We start from the raw sequence: 22,024 nt of genomic DNA, 5'->3' as shown, positions 1-22,024 counted from the left end.
CTTTATAGATAGGGTTTACTCTGATCAATTCCGAACAAAGGATGGTGCTATTAGGGAATTCAGTGATTAGACTCTGATCTTCAGTATCGGAGTAGAAAATACAATGGAGTGAAAGCGTCGAGAGCATTGCCTTAGATGTTTTCTATTAAATAAGGCACAATAATTGCATGGATGAAAATTGTTTTATTGATACCTTAAACAAGCAATGAAGAAACGAACGATAATTTTGAGCTGCCATAAAAGATTTTACAGAAAAGTTACGGTTTAGCCCACCTAACTGACTGAGTCCCTGGCACCTCCTGGAGTCTAGAGCTTCTGAATAAACACGTCAGCAAGTAGACTTTGTGTACCAAAGCATTTTCAAAAAGCTTTCCTTGTAAACAAACCAAAGCACAATAGCAAGTGTTAATGATCAGTGAGGAAAGGATTATATGATTGTGTAGTTGCCAGATCCCAAAGTAGGGCCTAAAGATTCGTCACTTGCGCTTGGCGAAGTCCGGAATGCTCTCAGATAGAGGAGTAAGGCTGAGCAGGAGAGTATGACGCTCATACGCTTTAGTCTCTCTAAATATGGTGTCAGTCTGGTGGAGGCGATCCAGGACTCCAAGCACTCCATAGCATTGGTTGAACCTGTTAAAACACAGCCTGGTTCACTCATATGATAAAAATGCCACCATTGTGTAAACTCTCAGAAATATGAATCAGGCTAAAAAAGTTCTTTACAGATATTCCATTTCAATGATACACCCTTTATTTGGAAATGAAGAGGAGAATTTGGAGTAGCTCCCTATTTCTCTCATCTACCAGTTTTGTAGGTCGAGTCATAGAGATGTACAGCATGGAAACCGACCCTTCGGTCCAACCTGTCCACCGACCAGATTTCCCAACCCAATCTAGTCCCACCTGCAGCACCTGGCCCATATCCCTCCAACCCCTTCCTATTCATATACCCATCCAAATGCCTTTTAAATGACACAAGTGTACCAGCCTCCACTACTGCCTCTGGCATAAACATACCACCCTCTGTGTGAAAAGGTTGCCCCATTAGGTCTCTTTTATATCTTTCCACTCTCACCCTAAGTTCTTTGGAGGATGTGACTAGAAAAATTGATGAGGGTCGAGCTGCGGATGTGGTGTATATGGACTTCAGCAAGGCATTTGATAAGGTTCCTCATGGTAGGCTCATTCAGAAGGATACAGGGGAACTTAGCTGTCTGGATACAGAATTGGCTGGCCAACAAGACAGCAAGTGGTAGTAGAAGGAAAATATTCTGCCTGGATGTGAGTGGTGTTCCACAGGGCTCTGTCCTTGGGCCTCTACTGTTTGTAATTTTTATTAATGACTTGGATGAGGGGATTGAAGGATGAGTCAGCAAGTTTGCAGACGACACAAAGGTTGGAGGTGTCGTTGACCGTATAGAGGTCTGTTGTAGGCTGCAGCGGGACATTGACAGGATGCAGAAATGGGCTGAGAGGTGGTAGATGGAGTTCAACCTGGATAAATGCAAGGTGATACATTTTGAAAGGTCGAATTTGAAAGCGGAGTACAGGATTAAGGATAGGATTCTTGGCAGTGTGGAGGAACAGAGGGATCTTGGTGTGCAGGTACATCGATCCCTTAAAATGGCCACCCAAGTGGACAGGATTGTTAATGAAAGCCAAAACAACACATGCTTTCTTAACAGGGGGATTGAGTTTGAGTCGTGAGATCTTCTTGCAGCTCTATAAAACTTTGGTGAGACCACACTTGGAATACTGCGTCCAGTTCTGGTCGTCCTATTATAGGAAACATGTGGATGCTTTGGAGAGGGTTCACAGGAGGTTTACCAGGATGCTGCCTGGACTGGAGGGCTTATCTTATGAAGAGAGGTTGACTGAGCTCGGACTATTTTCATTGGAGGAAAGGGGACCTAATTGATGTATACAAGATAATGAGAGGCATAGATAGAGTCGATATGCAGAGACTATTTCCCAGGGCAGAAATGGCTAACACGAGGGGTAATAATTTTAAGCTGGTTGAAGGAAAGCATAGAGGGGATGTCAGAGGCAGGTTCTTTACAGAGGGTTGAGAGAGCATGGAATGCGTTGCCAGCAGCAGTTGTGGAAGCAAGGTCATTGGGGACATTTGAGAGACTGCTGGACATGCATATGGTCACAATTTTGAGGGTGCACACATGAGGATCAATGGTCGGCACAACATCGTGGGCTGAAGGGCCTGTTCTGTGCTGTACTGTTCTATGTTCTATGCCCTCTAGTTCTAGACTCCCCCACCCCAGGGAAAAGACTTTGCCTATTTACCCTATCCATGCCCCTCATGATTTTGTAAACCTCTATAAGGTCACCCTTCAGCCTCCGACACTCCAGGGAAAACAGCCCCAGCCTATTCAGCCTCTCCCCACAGCTCAAATCTTCCACCTCTGGCACCATTCTTGTAAATCTTTTCTGAACCCTTTCAAGTTTCACAACATCTTTGCAATAGCAAAGAGACCAGAATTGCATACAATATTCCAACGGTGGCCTAACCAATATCCTGTACAGCTTCAACATGACGTCCCAACTCCTTTACTCAATACTCTGACCAATAAAGAAAAGATACCAAACACCTTCTTCACTATCCCATCTACCTGCGACTCCATTTTCAAGGAGCTATGAACCTGCACTCCAAGGTCTCTTTGTTCAGCAACACTCCCTGTGACCTCACCATTAAGTGCTTAAGTCCTGTTCAGATTTACTTTCCCAAAATGTATTAAACTGCCACTTCTCAGCCCATTGGCCCATTTGGTCAAGATCCTGTTGTAATCTGAGGTAACCCTCTTCGCTACCCACTACACCTCCAATTTTGGTGTCATTTGCAAACTTACTAACCATACCTCTTATGCTTGCATCCAAGTCATTTATATAAATGACAGAGTAGAGGACCCAGCACCGATTCTTGTGGCATTCCACTGGTCACAGCCCTCCAGTCTGAAAAACAACTCTCCACCACCACCCTCTGTCTTCTACCTTTGAGCCAGTTCTATACCCGAATGCCTAGTTCTCCCTGTATTCCATGAGATCTAACTTTGCTAATCAGTCTCCCGTGGGGAACCTTGTCAAATGCCTTACTGCAGTCCATGTGGATCACTTCTACTGCTCTGCTCTCATCAATCCTCTTTGTTACTTCTTCAAAAAAACTTAACCAAGTTTGTGAGACATGATTTTCCACGCACAAAGCCATGTTGACTATCCCTAATCAGTCCTTGCCATTCCAAATACATGTTCATCCTGTCCCTCAGGATTCCCTCCAACAACTTGCCCACCACTGACGAGAAGCTCACTGGTCTATAGTTCCCTGGCTTGTCCTTACCACCCTTCTTATACTATGCCACCACATTAGCCAACCTCCAGTCTTTCAGCATCTCACCTGTGACTGTCGCTGATACAAATATCTCTGCAAGAGACCCAGCAATCACTTCCCTAGCTTCCCTTCCCATAGGGTACATTGCACAGTGGTTAGTACTGCTGCCTCACAGCGCCAGAGACCTGGGTTCAATTCTGGCCTCAGGCGACTGTGTGGAGTTTTCACATTCTCCCAGTGTCTGCGTGGGTTTCCTCCAGGTGCTCCGATTTCCTCCCACAGTCCAAAGAATGTGCAGGTCAGGTGAATTGACCATGCTAAATTGCCTGTAGTGTTAGGTAAATATTGGGCAATGGGTCTGAGTGGGTTGCACTTCAGCAGGTCGGTGTGGACTTTTTGGGCTGAAGGGCCTGTTTCTACACTAATCTAATCAGGTCCTCGAGACTTATCCACTTTTATACATTTCAAGATATCCAGCCCTTCCTCCTATGTAAGATTAGGCTTTTTCAAAATGTCACCATTTATTTCCCTACATTCTATATCTTCTATGTCCTTTTCCAGAGGTGTCAAAGAATTAAAATCCCTACCATCTCACAACAAACTGATTAACAGCAATCTTGAGGGGATCTACAGTAGCTCAGCAAAGCAAACCAGCTAAGACATGATGGCAGATTAATCTCAGTCCAAATAACAAGCCAGTATCATTCATTCATTAACACTAGATAAGCAAACTGGACCATCGCTGAGCTCACGATAGACAACCAGAACATAATTGATGTAGCTATGGGTTGAGCAATTCACCACGAATTGAACCCCCGAAATGGTCACTTTGAACTGGCTGTGGATCAAGCCCAAGGAACTGTCATCAGAAGACTAGGCAGCCTCTGCCTATGACCATCTTATGTTCTAAATACCACCAGAAATATTAATATTTTACAACATTTAACTTTGCTTTCTTTCTGCACATCCCATGCAACTGACAACCACCGTGAAGAATGACTCAATCCTCCAATCTTTTAATACTTACTTGAGGTGATGAAAATCATGAAACTCTGGTGATGGTAGCAGTGGGAGATGATAACCACAGTGTGAAATTGTGGAAATCAGTAGTGCCAATGAAAACCACAGCATCACAGTTGCCACATGAGATCCCACGATGATCGGTCCAATCATAGGTGGTAGCATGTTGGACATCTGAGGGAAATAAGTGAAAGCCTCAACCACTACTCTACTCTCCTTTTGATATCTGGGCAACCCATGCATGACAGAAAAGACATACACATTCACCCCACAAAAACAATCAGTAATTTCTCACAGCAATAACAAAAAAACCCAAACATTTTCAGAATGGATGGTGGATGTTCCAGGTTGTGCAAACAGTGAGAGTCCTTTGTGGCAAATTCTCTATCAGTGCTTTGAATCGAGAACTTAATCCTGATCATTTTTATTTAATTACTTAGATCCAAAAGGGAGAAAATTAAAATGTAATAAAGGAAAAAAGTTTTTTTTAAAAATGAATTCAGTTATGGACGTCATTGGCTGGCCATCATTTATTGCCCGTCTCTAAATGCCTTTGAACCGATTGGTTTGCTAGACATTTTTACGGGCATTTGAGAGTCAACCGTGTTGCTGTGCAGCTGGAGTCACAAGTAGGCCAGACCAAGTAAGAATGGCAGATTTCCTTGACACTCGGGAACCAGCTGGGTTTTCTGACAATTCCAGATTTGATTTTTATTGAATTCAAATTCCACCATCTGTCATGGTGAGATTTGAACCTAAGTCCCTGGGACATTAGCTGAGTTTCTGGATTAATAGTCTAACATTAACACCACTAGGCAATTGCCTCCTCTAAGCATAAACAACATTAAACCGGGTAGATGTAAATACAGCAATATTGAGTAATTGTAACAAATTTAAAAAACATGGTAACATCAGTTCGCAGACTTCCAAGCAAACTCATGAATCAGCTCAGAGCTACTGCCTGCCATTCTGTGAGAATGCCCAATTCAATTGTTTCCAAATGACTATGCACACCCACACAGCACCATCAGTTATTCAAACTCAAGCAAAACATTTCTGATCTCGCAGGAATTATATGGCATTCAGATTTCTGGAAGTAGTCATCCTGCAACTCCAGAGAGTTGGGGAGGATGTTACATGGGTGGTCATCCAGCAGCGTAGCAAGCAGAAATCCTCAGAGTTTACAATATGAATGGAGAGTGAAGACAATTCCAGAGACTGCATTCTACAGCACAATTTGGCACAATAAAGGTACATGACTGAACGGGTGGGTGGGGGAGTGACACCAAAGTTTAGAAATGTAATGGTCATTGAGAAGTCGATAGTCAAGGGGATAGACAAGTTTTGCTGTAATCTCTGGTAAGAGTTTCACATGGTGTAGTGCCTCCCTACCAGGACAAAGGACATCACATGAGAGGGTGCAGGACACTTTGGGCAGACAAGGGAAACAGCTGTGGTCCATGAGGCAAACGATGGCATCAAAAGGAAAAGGGCTGAATGTCTGGAGACATTTTACACGAGGAACTTAAAGAGAAAGCATCAAAGTTTCTTAATTGGCATGTGATGGACATCAAAGTAAGCACAGGAATAGTAGGATAATTCAGGGTAGTGCTTAAAGAGTCAACTGCATTGTGACAGTACCTGTCTCCATCACCCACATGGAGCACATTCCACTTTTCTACCATCCTCTGTGGGATAAAATTCTTTCTCAGATCTCCTGAAAAACAGATGACTCCTAACTGCCCTAGGAAGGCATTTAGTTCAAAGTCTATCTGGGTAGACAAAGAACAGAGGATATATTAGTACATATAGTGCTGTATAGGTTAGCATGTAGTGGAAAGAAGGCAGAAGGTCAAATATACAGACAAAATACAAAAGTATTAATAATAATGGAGGATTTCAGTTATTCAAATATAGCCTGGGAAAATAACAATGCAAAGCACAACAGAAGGGAGTGAACTCCTGAAATATGTTCAAGATCACTTTCATAATCAAGGTTTTTCCTGTCCATATAGGACAGGTGCAATGCCAGATTTAATTCTGGGTAATGAAATGGGACAAATGGAATGTGGTTTTGGGAAGCATTTAGCTAATAGTGATCATAACAACTGGCTTAAAACAGTGATGGAAAAGGACAACATTGGATCAAGTGTAAAATAACTGGAGAAAGGCTAACTTCAGTGAGTTGAGAAGAAATCTGGCTTAGGTCAAGTGAAACTAAAGATTGGGAGACAGAAGTGAGTGAGCAATGGGAGGCTTTCAAGAGGAAACGGGAGACTGGATAAGGCTGGGCATGTTTTCCTTGGAGTAGAGGTAGCTGTGAAGGATCTAACAGAGCTAAACAAAGTTATGGGAGGCACAGACAGCATAGATCATGAGAACTTTTTCCTTCTGGAAGAGATATCGAACACTAGAGGGCTTACAATTTTAGGTGAGGAGTTAAGTAGTTTAAAGGAGATCTGAAAAATAACTTTTTCACTCACTCAGAGGATGGTAGAAATATGGAATGTGCTCCCTGTGTGGGTGGTGGAGGCAGGTACTCACAATATTTTAGTAGTATCTGGATGAGCACTTGATGTGCTGGGGCATAGTAGGCTATGGACCAAGTGGAGGTAAGTGAGGTTAGTATAGTTTGGTGTTTGTTGTTCAGCATAGACATGGTGGGCTGAGGGGCCTCTTTCAATGCTGTATGACTCTAAAGAGATAAAACATGTAGTGGAGAGTCAGAGTTTCTTTACAGCAGGCAAATAGGCCCTTTGGCCCATCACACCCATGCTGTTCATTATATATTCATCTATTCTAATTCAATTTTCCAGCACTTAGCCCACTTGTGTTTCAAGTACTCAACTATATATTATTTAAATATTTTGAATATTCATGCCTCTATGGTTCTTTCAGGTAGTGAGTTCCAGATACCCACAATTTTCTTTGAAAACATTTTTTTTCCTCAAATCCCCTCTAAACCTACTGCTCCTTACATCTGAACTGTAACCCATGGTTACTCTCTACTAAAGGGAAGTTTCTCCTCAACTACCTTGCTGCCCAAGGTTTTTGTACACCTCAGTGAGATCCCACCTCAGCCTTCTCTACTCTAAAGAAAACAATCTTAACCTGTCTGGTCTCTCTTTATAGCTGCAGCGCTCCAGCGAGCAGAGTCTCCTGTGTAACCTTTCCACTGCAGTCACATCCTTCCTGTAGGTTGCTGTCTGCAGATCTGGTCACCATTCTCCAGCTGTGGTCAAACATACATAATATACAGCTTTATCATCACCTTGTGTATTCAATGCTTGCCTTTATTAGTCAAGACATTCTATACATCTTCTTAACTATCTTATCCACCTTTCTTGTTGCCTTCAGAGAGCTATGGACATCCAGACCAAGGTCCCTCTGGTCTTGTGTACTTTCTAACATCCTATCATTTATTGTGCACTCCCTTGACTTGTCAGTCCTACAAAAATACATCACTTCACAGTTGTCAGGACGAAATTCCATTTGCCACTGTTTAGTCCATTTATATGATCTTGTGGTCTGAGGTATTTCTCCTCATAATTTAACACACCACTAATTTTTATGTCATCTACAAAACTATTGATCATATCTCCTAGATTCATGTCCAGATTATTAATGTGGCACAATGGCTCAGTGGTTAATACTGCTGCCTCACAATACCAGGGACTTGGGTTCAATTCCAGCCTTGGGCGACTGTCTGTGTAGAGTTTGCACATTCTCCTTGTGTCTGTGTGGGTTTCTTCTGGGTGCTTTGATTTCCTCCTACAGTCCTAAGACATACTTAATTGCCCAGGGATGTGTAGGCTAAGTGAAGTAGCCATGGGAAATGCAGGGTTACAGGGATGGGGTAGATCTGGGTGAGATGCTCTTTGGAGGGTTGGTGTGGACTCGATGGGCCAAATGGCCTACTTCCAAGCTGTAGCAATTCTATGATACAAAAAGTAAAGTATTCAATGCTCAACCTTGTGGGATGTTAATGGGCATAGCCTTTAGTCACAAAATTACCCTTCGACCATCATCCTCTACTTTCTGCTAATTAATTTGGATTCACTTTGCAAAATAGCCCGAGATCCCATGAGCTTTTAACTTCTTAACCAGTGTATCAAGTGAAACTTTGTCAAAAGCCTTCATGAAATCTATGCAAACTAAATCCACAGAAAATCTGCCATCCATACCTAGTATGGCTTGTATGTGACTCCATATACAAAGCAATGTGGTTGCTCTTAGCTGCCCTCATGGGATGGGCAATAAATGTTGACCCACATCCCACGAATGGGTAAAAAGAATGGTACCAATGTTGAAGGCCTTCAGATATGTGGAGAGCCCAGAGACACTAGGGTTATTCCTCTCACAGCAGAGAATGGTTGCTCAGATAAAGGGTAACTGTACTGAGTAGCTAAAGGTTCAATAACCAAATGGCACAGATTTAAGGCATTTGGCCGAAAAAAAAATTGCATTTTTAAAATGAAAAAAATTTTTACATGCTATGATTGGTTCAATTTGAATGTATTGCGTGAAGATGTGCTGATACTGATTCAACAGCAGCCTTGAAAAGGTAATTAGATAAATAATTGAAGGAGAACAATTTGCAGCAATGTTTGAAAAGAGCAGCGAAGACAGATTCAACTGATTTGAAAGCAGACTCGAAGATCTGAATGGCCTCCTTCGGAGATGTACTATTCTATAATTCAGTCTTATTTTCAAAGGAATATGAAACTTCCATATGCTACTTGCTAAAATGTACCACCTTGCAAATTTATTTTGAAGTTCAGCCACTTTGCGAATTCATTGTCTTCCTGTATTTTCTTTATTGTCTATACAGCTCCACAGGAATCATGAGCAAATGGTGAAATTCTATTTCCAATTCCAACTCATTAAATGTAAACAGCAGTTCCAACATTAATGCCTAAGGAAAACTGCTTGCCCCACCTTTTTTAGCGACAAGCAGTATTGATATTTTGTGCTGTTCAGATGCAAACATCTCTTACCACGTGCTCAACCGGATGTGCGTACAGGGAGATAATGCCAATCGGGGCAGTCCATTCATGGTGCTTCTTGTGGATGTGTCTGTAAAGCAGAGGATGGTGGAAAAGCCTGCACAGAATAAGTGTTGAAACACCAATCACTGAACTGACCAGAGAACAGGAAAATGCTATTAAACCCACAACAAGTCAATCCCAACTTTCAAAAAAACAACTATTCTTACCAACCCCATTCTCTCCCCACATTCCTCAAACACTACCTTATCCACCTTCTCATACTCCTTTTCCATTTTCTCCCCCACAGAAAAGATTACAAACAAAGATTTTGCATTTATTCTTCATTCTGATGTTGGTCTGGCGAGGCTGTTATGTCCCTGCCCCATTGGCCAGATAGCTAAAACAAAACTTGCATTTAATTAGGGTCTTCAACATGGTAAACTATCCCAAGCTTTTACACAGGTGGAAAGATCAAGACAAAAATCTGAGACGAAGCTACACAAGGAAACAATTGGAGATGTGATTGAAAGGATTTGCCAAAGTTTTAAGAGATTTTAAAAGCAGAATGGGTGAGGGGGGTCAGATTGACAGATTCAATATGGGAATCCAAGAATTTAGGGTTCAGGTATATGAAGGCATGACCATCAATAACAGAATGATTAAAACTGGAGGAGATGTACAAGGGGCCAGAATTGGAACAGCGCAGATATCTCAGATGGGAGTAAGACACAAGAGATTAGAGATAGGCAGGGTGAGGTCATGTAGAGATTGAGAATGTGGATGAGAATTTTAGACTTAAGGTAGCACCAAACTGGAAGTTAATGTAGGCCAGCAAGTAATAGGCGAATGGAACTTGGTGAGAGTTAAGATACAGACCAGCAGGGTGCTGCATTGAGTATCCAGCTCACCTGTGAGAATAGTAGAAAAACACTTCTTCCAATAGCCCAAGGAAGCACAGCTCCAGCAGCACCCAATGAAAAGTGGGGAGCTCAGTACCACAAGGATTACCTCTCCACTTCATGATGGGATACATTACCAACACCATTGGGAACGACAGGAAAACCTGGTTAAATACAACCGTTCTGATGGCTTGCTGAAGCTTAGCAGGTTCCACCTGTGACACAAGGCAAGAGCACAAATTGTAACTAGTCAGAAAATGAGATGGAGCCTCCTCTTTATTTAATTTTCTCTTTCTGTTCCAGTCAGTTACCAAAAAACAGTTTCTTCTTGATTTTTGTAAACATAAAGGATGTCATCAGGGTTGGAGCTGTGCTACAGGGAGAGGCTAAATAGGCTGGGGCTATTTTCCCTGGAGTGTTGGAGGCTGAGGGGTGACCTTGTACAGGTTTATGAAATCAGGAGGGGCATAGATAGGATAAATAGATACATTCTTTTCCCTGGTGTGGGGGGAGTCCAGAACTAGAGGGGGGAAAGATTTAAAAGGGACCCAAGGGGCAACTTTTTCATGAAGAGGGTGGTGCGTGTATAGAATAAACTGCCAGAGGAAGTGGAGGATGCCGGTACAATTACAACATTTAAATAGGCATCTGGAAGTGTAAAAGGAATAGGAAGGGTTTAGAGGGATAGGAGCTAAATGCTGACAAATGGGACTAAATTAATTTGGGATATCTGGTCGGTATGGACAAGTTGGACCAAAGGATCTGTTTCTGTGCTGTACAACTGTATGACTCTGAAATAAATGGAAAGAGGGAAAAAAAAGTGTTTTTGTTGAATTTTCAGTTTCCAAACGCAGTTCACAATTATGCTGGGAGAGGCAAAGTTCATTTAAAACTTTATTTATCAGAGCATAAGATGCAGAGATTTTAAGAAATATGTAGCAAATATTTGGACATCCTTCAGACCTTAATATTCATTGCAATTTCTTTCCAGGAAGAAATCGTATGTTTTATGGTTCAGCAAATATGGTAATTTATCAGAGTGAAGAAACCAAATGAAATGGCTTCACAATTCTGCTTGATCTCAATCAGATCCAATGTCTAAACATAAACTAGTACAAGATAACTAGCACAGAATGTTTAAAAATGTAATCGTAGCCTGTATTCTCAGACAATGGCAAATCAATCCTTGCTTTCCAATCTGCTATACTGCTGTCTTTCTGAGGAAGACCAGAAAAATAGAAGTAGGCCATTCAGCCCTTCAAGCTTGCTCCACCATTCATTATGATCATAGCTGATCATTAACTCAACAACCCTGCCAACCTCCCCCTCCATTTCCTTTGATCCCTTTAGCCTCAACCTCTGCTTGAAATTATACAAGGTTTTCGCTTTCTGTCGGTGATTTTTAAAAGCTTTCCTTCAAAGACTGATGAGCTAACACCAAGATGCTAGGTTCCTCTGAATGGTAAAGGTTGCTAACAAATTTGGCTATTGTTTAGGTTCTGTGCATTAACATTATCTGAGGCAGCCATTATTGTTAGTCTGCTATTGACTGCGACCCAGTGTTTTCTCTGCTGTGTCTCCCTCTACTACTATCCCATAATTCCTCCATTATGCAACAGTACCCTGTTCTGTTAGCCCACAGGATCCTGTTTCATCCAATATTATCCTATACTGTTGTCCCGCTATTACCCAACATTACACTCCAGATGGCAGAACCAGTTGCAGGTATAGTTGGGACAATGGTAGTAGATCATGGGCTGCTGGAACATGCCTAGAGTAGTAAAGTTTCAAACTCTCCTGTTGCAATCTTTTTATACAGAATCCATAAAACCCAGTTACAATGGATTGGCAGAGATTCGTTTGTGAACGCACAATCTTGGGCTTCTTACAAAAGGCAGAAAATGCTGAAAGCAGGTCATTTGTGGAGTTAGCATTTCAACAGATCATCTTAGCAAAAGACAAAGTAACTAGCCTTAAAGGTTAACTCTTTCTCTCTCCACAGATGTTGCCTGGACTTTAATATTTTATATTTTTATTGCGGACTTCTGGCATCCAATGTATTTTGCTTTTGGACTTTGTACAGAATCATGGAGATATGCGGCACAGAAACAGACCCTTCGGTCCAACACGTCCATACTGACCAGATATCCTGAATTAATCTAGTCCCATTTGCTAGCATTTGGCCCACATTCCTCTAAATCCTTCCTATTCATATCGCCTTCCACTAGTACCAGCTCCACCACTTCCTCCGGCAGCTCAATCCAGACTTGCACCTCCCTCTGCGTGAAAAAGTTGCTCCTCAGATCCCTTTTATAGCTTTTCCCTCTCACCTTAAACCTATGCCCTCTACATAGGCTGCCAGTGTCTGTGACAACTGAGTCAATCTAATTTGTTCTGTAATCTCACTACCAGCAACTTCCCAAAGTAAGGAGTTTTGAGCGAAAAACAGAAAGATCGGGGGTTGGGGAGGGGAAGCTTGTACGTAAACAAAAAAGTTGAAAGACGTCCCAGTGTACTGATTTTATGATTCTTTAAATGAGGGGAGGGATTTAAAAGACAGCTTTAATCACTCATTCACTATCTGGGATGTTAACTGCTCCATGTTTACATCCTACAGGCACTAACCCAGTCATTGGGAAGTCACCGAGATGGAATAGAGATAGAACTGCACTGCACCAGAGACAAACTGAAAATAAATGCACAGAAGTGGAAAGATTTTCACTAATTCAGCACAAGTTATCTAATTGTTCTTAGTTAAAAGAGCCACTCTGACCGGGTCATTCTTGCCCCTCTGAATCCGGTAGCGTGTAATCAGCTGTGGTTTTCCTGTGGCATCCACAATCAGAAGGAGCCCATTCAAAATCCAGAAGGACATAGTAGGAATCACCATGGTACCTGGGACAGAAAGACAACTCACTCAGGACTGACACTGAATGAATCCTGGCAAAACCTGGGAACTGGGAAATCCCAGGAACTTGGAAATCTTGGAAAACTGACCTCTCAGAAACAGTCGAGTCAGCCATTCTTGGAACCCAAAAATCTTAGAGACTTGCAAATATCGGACAATCTTCCATATTTGTTCTGACAAAACTTTAATTTTTTTTTTAAACAAACACTGTGCCTTAACCTTCCTCCCATCCTCCAGCCCTCCTACCCTCTGTTCTCCGATACCCAATTCCTTCAGGCTCCCCTTTGCAGCTCTGTTGGTTGGAGGTCTGGTTTGTGATGCAGTGTTGGGTGAATTCCTGCACCGGCTCAGGTTACCATGTCGAATTCCCCCTCTCAACCTTTCCCCTTTGCTGCAGCAGGAGAACCCTCTGGTTAAATCACCGCCCGTTATTTCTCTCTAATGAGAGAGTGCAGCCCTATGGTTCACTCGGACTATGGCGACTTTACCCACAAATCACAGATTTTTAAAACCTTAAACTAATATCACCTAATATTCTCTCTCACTCTTACTACGCCACAGCTTTGCCCTTCTTAAGCAAGTTAAAGATCTGAGAATTCTCCCATATTTGCCTGGAACATTTCTTCTTGAATCAAGGTAAATGGAACAAGTGATAAGAATACTGGACTAAACTGATGTTCAGTCTGCCCATATACACAATAGCTCTGTTTATCTTGTGAAGGAAACCCACCACCTTCATTAATTGAATAGAAATGCTGAATATAACAAGCCATAACTTGCTACAATAACCCAATATAATCTGCTGCACCTCTCAGTACTTACCTAGCAAGAAGAGGACCCATTCGTTGCCTTGGAAGTAACTGTGAGCTTTTCCCCACTGCGACTGCCAGAAGTCGCCAGAAGCTCCCCAGAATTGCTGCAAATGCCTGAAAAATGTTGGACAATCATTTTGCAAATCATCCACAGCTCAGCTTCTACTGCCAAAATTTCCCAGTGGAAGTGAGACATTGTGGGGAGACACCAAAACAAATGGCAATTCACTGCATCGTAACTATCAGCTCTGTCCAAGAGAAATGACACCTGGCAACAGGATTCGAGAACACACACACACACACGCAGTACTAGTTACTCTGTCCCTGCCCCACCTTATCCCAGAAATGTAGATTTCACCAGTTTCCCCTCCACCAACCTTATCCCAGATCCAATCTTCCAACTTGGCACTGCCCTCTTGAACTGTCCTACCTATCCATCTTCCTTCCCATCTATCCGCTCCTCCTCCTTTCTGACCTATCACCATTACCCCCACCTCCAACTACCTATCACATTTCCAGCCTGTTTAGCCCCAGCCCCATCCCCTCCCATTTATCTCTCAGCCCACTCAGGCCAACTCCTCATTCCTGATGAAGGGCTTATGCTCGACTCTCCTGCTCCTCGGATGCTGCCTGACTGGCTGTGCTTTTCCAGCACCACACTTTTCGACTAGTTACAATGTCCCACATATACAGTCCAGAGACGAGAAAAAGAATGATATAACAATATGAAATGGTGACAGCCAGTCAGCTTCAGTTATACCATTCATTGTGATGAAGGGCAGGTGTGGAGCAAGCCTAATCACAATTTTCCACCACTGCACAAAGACTTACCCTCCTTTCCTCCATCATTACTAGTAACACATGGAAAGCGAGACACACACACAAACACAAAAAGGAAGTGACAGCAAGAGGCAGAAGACCAGGAGATAGAGATCACATGCGAGAGAGGCTGCTCTCAGATGGGTTAACATACAAACTTTTTTTTTCCTCTGTAGCAAATGACTGGAGCTGTGTGCTAATTCCAGGCTCGTCCTCCTTCTGTCAACTTACCAGGTCACAGTGTTCCTGAAGGCTGCAAACACAAAGAGTCCAGAGCCCAGGATGAAGGCAGCTTTCTTCACAGAATCCCAAACATGTCTCTCCTGCAAACCATATAATAATGGAATCAAATTTTACGGTAAAGGAATGCTGCTCATTGCTAACCTTGAAGAAAGTTACCCACTGAAAATTAACAGCCTTTATCAAGCCATTTTCAACCTTTTCACTGCTAATTGCACTCCGGCATCAGATTTAAAGGATGTCTAGTTTGCAGACGAGTGTCGTCACCAACTGAAAAATTCTCAGACATCAAATTAGGGAATATTCTGCTCATTATTCTTGAATTATTTAACAAAGATTGGAACACAGATAGGAACAAGACAGAAGCCAAAATACAAAGTATACAATTTAAAAATTATTTATAAAATCTATTAAATATTTATGATGGCATAGAGGGAAAAATCAAGACTCCAAACTTGTATCAAGACCACAGACAGTGTTCAGTCCAACACTACTAACTCTTAAAATCTTAGCTTTCCTGGCCAACCAAAGCCCAACTATTCCAATGCTTTGTACAACAGGAATTCTGTACAAAATGTTAAAATTTAAATCAGTTCACTAATCCTGAGAATGACAATAACAGCAAAGGAGCAGGTTATCACTAAGTAACTTGTAGACTTCCCTGGTTAACTGCACACATGCAAATACCGTGCATTGTAGCTAGTTTTACACAGAAGTGGCAATGTATACACTTGATTTATTATGACCACAAATGTGATTTTGATGTCACACACATATTTCCTATCTATGACGTGCCTACCCCATCATCACACTATTCTCCAGTAATCCCATCCCTTAGCACATGTAAACCACCTCACGAATGGATGCAGAAAGTCTGAAATAAAAACAGGAAGTAATCAAATGTACTCATCAGGCCATGCAGCATCAGTGAAGAAAGAGTTAACATTTCAAGTCTCTATTCTTCTATCAAAACCTGACGAGTCACAGACCAGAAAAGTTAACTCCTGTTTCTCATTCCCCACAACTGCTACCAGACGTGCTGAATATTTCCAACATTTTCTGTTTTATATTTGGCCTCTGTGCATCCGTGCTATTTTGCACAGCGTCAATGAGTTACATAACCACACACACTCATGAACAGATATATTGTGATCATGTGACCAACATGGAGAGGAAACTGGCCCCAGAAATCATGCTGCCTTAAAACAGCACAGCACATCTTGAGGAAGTTAGAACTGAAAAGGTTACACAATTCAACCCGGAGCAGTATTCCCAGACATCCCTGAATCATTCTTGTGCCCTGGACAACACACATAGACAACCTTACTGCAAGGTGATTTGAGTTCCAGTTTGACAAACAGAATGGAAAGGGTTAATGGTTCCTTACCGGTGACTGTGATGTGCCAGGATTAGGCTGATCACCTGAACCTCGCATCTGCCAAACAAAAAAAGCAGAAATACCAATGACTAAAATTTACCAGAAAATTGTCAACTGGATAATAGTTGATTTCAGATTACAACCTTTCATGTTTTACGTAAAGTTTCAATGCATAAAGTAGTTTCTGGGTAGATTTAAAAAAATCAAAGAAAGGCTATATGAAAATGTTTTGGAGTAATTTCCAGACATTAAGGATGGAAGACACAACCACCAATGGCAGAGCTATTAAAGTGGGCGCTGCTCCAGAGGGCAGAATCAAAGGAACATAGAGGTCTCAGAGGAGTATTAGGCTCCACAAAATTAGGATGTGGGGAGGTCACCTGAAAGCAAAAGATCGAGAATGTTAAAGATTAAGCCTTGGCTGGAACAGAAATTGGTGCAAGTCAGTGATGAATGGTTCTAGGCTGAAGTTAGGAAATGGGGCTCACGAGATTGCCAATACAGGGTGCACTAAGATTGAATCTTAGACAGAGAGATTCAAGCACTCTCCATGTCAATAGTGATTGATTCCTTTCCTGTTATTGGTATTTAATAGTTTGGCTCAGAGAACTTGGGAGATTCTCTCCTCCAGAACCATAGCCCTCTTAGTGTTGGTCACACACTGCAGTAGGTCACTGTGACCACAACCCATCTGTTCAGAGGAAACTACTGACTTCAAAATTCAATACTCTGACTTGAAGACAGAATTTTCCCAAGTACATGACCAAGGAAATATATTAAAGTACGGTCAAGAGTTCTTGGATTTAAGCCACCTAAAGAGAATTGACAGCAAAGTCCAAGTTCACATTCCAATGCAAACCCAAGAGGTTTGCACTTAGGGAGGGGCAGCAGTGATGAGGGAATATTGTGTCATTAAGGGGGCAGTACAGAGGGAGAACAATACCAGGGACAGCAGCGACGGCATGTGCCACATCATGAGCGGGGAGTACTGAGAGAGTGCAGCACTACCAAAGTGGTCTTTCAGATAAAATACTAAACTGAGACCATGTTAGTTTCTTCAGGTAGATTGAATTGAATTAAGTTTATTGTCATATATACCCATAAGTACAGTAAGAATTTTACAAATTAGTACTCACAGCACCATCTTAGGTACAAAGCAGAACAATAAAGGAAAGTTAAAAAGTTAAACATTACAGTCTTTCCTATGAAAAAGTGGAAAAACAGATCCAATACCATAGCCCATAAGATATAAACACAGGTAACATCTCCTGTCCTATTGAACATTCAGTCCTGAAACAGTGATCCTGTATGATGACTTGCCAAACTGACTGCTACATTGCTAACAAAAATTAATCAACTAATTGTAAAATATTCTGGGTTGTAATAGATTGCTATCTAAATGCATGCTCCTCTATCTAATAAAGATACAGTCAGAGTCACACAGCATGGCAACAGACTCTTCAATCCAACTCGTCCATGGCACCAAGTTTCCCAAACTAAACTATTCCCACCTGCTTGCATTTGGCCCAGATCCTTCTAAATCTTTCCTGTTCACGTACCTGTCCAAAGGTCTTTTGGATGTTTTAGCTGTACCTGCAACTACCAAATATAAACCTCTCTCAGTGAAAAAAGTTGCCCCTCCAGTCCCTTTTAAACCTTTCTCCTCTCACCTTAATATTATGCCATCTAGTTTTGAAATCCCCCAATCTAGGGAAAAGATCCTTGCTGATCACCCTATCTATGTCACTCATGATTTTGTAAACCTCTAAAGGTCACCCTCAACCCCCCCAAGCTCTAATGGAAAAAGTCCCAGCTTATCCAGCCTCTCCTGAGAAGTCAAATACTCCAGCCCCAGTAACATCTTTGTAAATCTTTTTTCTACTCCTTCTCCAGTTTAATTACATCCTTCCTATAAAGAGGGCAACCAAAACTGTACATAATACTCCAAAAGTGGCCTCACCAATGTCCTGTACAAACGCAACATGACGTCCCAACTCCTATACTCAATGAAAGCAAGCGTACCAAATGCCTTCTTTACCACTCTGTCCACTGTGACACAACGTTCAATGGACTATGTACCTGTATCCCTAGGTCTCTCTGTTCTAAAACACTCCCCAGGGCCCTACCATTAACTGTCTAAGTCCTGCCCTTGTTTGTCTTAGCAAAATGCAACTTTTCACATTTACAAAAATTAATCTCCATCTGCCACACCTTGGCCCACTGGCCCATCTGATCAAAATCTCTGTAATCTTAGATAATCTTCCTCACAGTCTCCAATACCACCAACTTTGGTGTCATCCACGAACTTATTTAACCATGCTTCCTATATTCTTATCCAAATCATTTACATATATGACAAACACCAGTGGACCCAGCACTTACTCACAGACCTCCAGTCTGAAAAACAACACTTCACCACCACAGTCTCCTACAGTCAAACCAATTTTGTATCCAATTGGCAAGCTCTCTCCGAATTCCATGTGATCTAACTTTACTAACCAGCCTAACTTGCAGAACCTTGTCACAGGCCTTACTAAAGTCCCTGTTAAGAACGTCGACCGCTCTGCCCTCATCTATTTTCTTGTTCACATCCTCAAAAATCTCAAGCAAGCTTGTGAGACACAATTTCTCACGTTCAAAGTCATGTTGACGATCCCTAATCTCTGCCTCTTCAAATGCATGTAAATCCTGTCTCTCAGAATCCCCTCAAAAATGTACCCACTACTGATGTCAAACACACAGATCTGTTGTTGTCCAGCTTCTCCTTCCAGCCTTTCTTAAATAAAAGGCACAACATTACCCACCCACCAGTCTTTTGGCACCTCATTCATGGATATGGCATGATATAAATATCTCTGCTGGGGACCTCGGAATTTCTTCCCTAACTTCCCACAGTGTCTTAGGATAACTTGATCAGATCTCGAAGAGTTATCTCCATTTATTCTTTTTAAGACCTCCAGCACCTCCTCCTGTGTAGTGTGGACTGGTTTCAAGACACAATATTTATTTCCTCAAGTTGCCGAGCTTCCACATCTTTCTCCACAGTAAATATTGAAGTGAAATATTTGTTCAGTATCTCTTCCATTTCTTGTGGTTCCACACATAGACAACCTTGTTGATCTTTAAGGGGCCCTATTCTCTTTACAGGTTCTCTTTTGTCTTTAATGTACTTATAGACTCGCTATGGCTTATCCTTAACCTTATTTTCCAAGTTTATCTCACATCCCTTTTTTGCCTTCCTGATTTCCCTCTTAAGAATGTCTCTACTCCCCTTATACTCTTCAAGGGATTCACTTGATCCCTATTTTCTATACCTGACATCACTTCAGAAACCTGATTATTTCGCAATCAGCTACAGATAAAACCTAATACAAGGATAACCTCATGGAGCCTCTGACAATGATCACTGAGAGACAGCTGTGGGTGGAGGAACAGAAGTGCAGGTGCGGGCCACCAGTGTTCTTTATCTATTACACAATAGAGTGTCCACAGACTATTGGACAGGGACGACCATCACAACAGAGGCCAACTCAGGTCATTTCCTAATGCCGACACTTGCACACTCTCCAGTGGGCAACTGAGGGCAGTTATCAGAGCTAGGAGCCCAGGTTACATTGGTTTACAATATTCCTCACCAAGGCAACTGATATCCATCACAGAACTGAATTGAAGGTCAATACTGACCTGGCATGGAATCCTAATGGATCATCAGGAAAGTGGGTCATCTGAAAGTGAAGTTCAGCTATTTCTCAGGTTACATGCAATGTTCAATACAGGAAACACTGTAAAAAGGATTGCTAGAATCTAACAGAATTCCATCCTACTTAGCAGTTACTAAGTTCTCTAAATCATGGCCTCATATTCTCATCCACAACATTTAGAGTTAAAATAGGAAATAGTCCTTGACCCTGGTTTCCAGTTAATTATTCTGTACCTGGTTTGCAGGTATCTTATCTTTTCAAAGCAGTCTGTCTTGTCTCAGATTCAAGTGGCATCTTACCTTTAGACTTGAAGTCAGAAAAGCTGTCTTGTTACAGGTGAAGCAGTCTGTTTGATTCTTGTGACCCAAGTGTCTTGTGTTACACTCTCTTCAGTTTGGAGTGATGTCGCTGGCTGGCTGAGGGGCTGAAACAATTTGCGCTATCTAGCCTATAAAACATTAATTTGCATTGAATTATTGCTGATGTTTGCACATTGACTGTGTCAACAATTCTAGATATGTCTAACACATTTAACTAATTCAGGGAAGCAAGTAAATAGAGCCTCAGTCACAAATTCTGTAAGGACAAATTATCCTGGTAATCTCTCTAATTCTACCATATTTCACATTGGTTATTCTAGTCTCAGGACAATTCTTTCTTCAACTTCTTCCACTTCTGTGCATTCCCTATATTTCTCAACATCACCAAATTTTCCACCTAGCTCCTGATTTCTCCACATTCCCATTAGGGACAGGCAACATTAACACTCTACAACCAACTTCCTTAGCTCCATTTAATTACACAAGGTAAAGTCCGACTGGACCATAACACTACTTTCATTAGAGACAACTGGAGGTGGTTTAACCTGTGAGTCACCATGTCTCATGGTGAGGGAAGAAATTGAGAAGAAGAATCCTTCATGGTAATCTCAGCAGGAATCAAACCAGAAACGTCAATTTTCCTGTTCCTCGGATGCTGCCTGACCTGCTGTGCTTTTCCAGCACCACTCTGATCTAAACTCTGGTTTCCAGCATCTGCAGTCCTCACTTTTGCCTTGGAATCAAACCAGCAATGTTGGCATCACTCTACATTGCAAGCCAGCTGAGCTAACCACCCCTTCTCTGGCACAGTTTCTAATCCATGTGCCATAACATACCTCTGGAGCAGGTGGGTCTTGAACACAGGCCTCCTGGTTCACAGGTAGGAACGCTACCGTTGCATCACAAGAGCCTGACCTCATCAATTAGACAACTCACCACTTAACTACCAAGCAACTCAGACTCAATCAGGCAATCAACTAACTTAACTAGTGTTCAACCAAGTAAACAACTACCTTGACCAGGAGCCAGATGACGATCTCAACTAGCATTCAATCAAGTCAACAACAGACACTGGCCTTAACTAGTACTCAATCGGACAGACAACTACTTTAACCAGCGCTCTATTACCTCAGTGTTTCCACAGGAACCCATCCGATTGGTGGACACCCCGACTCACCGGGAGGCGGATCCCCGCCCGCTTCACACCCGCGCTCGCTCCCGGTTAACCGTGCGCGCGCGCCCGTCCGCCTACGCCGTGTACGCGCGGAGCCACGTGCTTGCACCTCGGCAGCTGATTGGCGGGCGTGCTGGTCACATGATGGTGACTGGCTGTCGTGAAAGGGGAGTGTGCAGAAAGAAGGGAATGTGGGAAAGAGAAAGAAAGTAGGGAGAGGGATAAATAAATAAAGAGTGAGATCAAATGGGGAGAAAATAAATAAAGGGAATGTGGAAAGGCGAGAGAGAATAAATAGATAGAGTGAGAGAAAATAGGGAGGGGAAATAAATAAAGGGAGTGTACAAAAAGAAGGGAATGTGGAAAAGAAAATAAATAAATAGGGGGAGAATAAATAAATAAATGGATAGAGACAGTGAGAGAATAAA

At 42.1% G+C, this 22,024-nt stretch overlaps 1 protein-coding gene across 3 annotated transcripts; it reads right to left on the bottom strand.

The window, feature by feature from the left end:
- Nucleotides 1-163: 163 nt before the first annotated feature.
- faxdc2 (fatty acid hydroxylase domain containing 2) lies at nucleotides 164-21,659 on the bottom strand. Of its 3 annotated transcripts, none has more exons than XM_043703170.1 (10): nucleotides 21,551-21,659; nucleotides 20,402-20,550; nucleotides 16,411-16,458; nucleotides 15,015-15,106; nucleotides 13,975-14,078; nucleotides 13,018-13,139; nucleotides 10,254-10,459; nucleotides 9,355-9,460; nucleotides 4,365-4,531; nucleotides 164-630 (listed from the first exon to the last, which is right to left on the bottom strand). In XM_043703170.1, exons 3-10 carry the CDS (start codon nucleotides 16,456-16,458, stop codon nucleotides 477-479), a joined length of 999 nt encoding a protein of 332 aa, XP_043559105.1. In that variant the 5' UTR covers nucleotides 20,402-20,550; nucleotides 21,551-21,659; the 3' UTR covers nucleotides 164-476. The 3 variants fall into 3 exon arrangements, with proteins under 3 accessions (XP_043559105.1, XP_043559107.1, XP_043559104.1); XM_043703172.1 differs by having other exon boundaries at nucleotides 21,600-21,658; XM_043703169.1 differs by lacking the exons at nucleotides 20,402-20,550; nucleotides 21,551-21,659 and adding an exon at nucleotides 18,362-18,402.
- Nucleotides 21,660-22,024: the final 365 nt, after the last annotated feature.

This window comes from Chiloscyllium plagiosum, chromosome 14, assembly GCF_004010195.1.
Source record: "Chiloscyllium plagiosum isolate BGI_BamShark_2017 chromosome 14, ASM401019v2, whole genome shotgun sequence".
NCBI classification, from domain to species: Eukaryota; Metazoa; Chordata; class Chondrichthyes; order Orectolobiformes; family Hemiscylliidae; genus Chiloscyllium; species Chiloscyllium plagiosum.
Note: the sequence above shows the minus strand (reverse complement) of the source record. Positions and strands in the feature narration are given on the sequence as shown.

Excerpts from the sequence above, each read along its gene's own strand:
- faxdc2 (XM_043703169.1), bottom strand. The coding sequence starts at position 18,385 with ATGTTGCGTTTGTACAGGACATTG. Across the intron at positions 15,107-16,410 it reads CTGGCACATCACAGTCACCG|GAGAGACATGTTTGGGATTC; the intron begins GTAAGGAACCAT and ends TATGGTTTGCAG. Across the intron at positions 4,532-9,354 it reads CACATCCGGTTGAGCACGTG|ATGTCCAACATGCTACCACC; the intron begins GTAAGAGATGTT and ends TATTTCCCTCAG.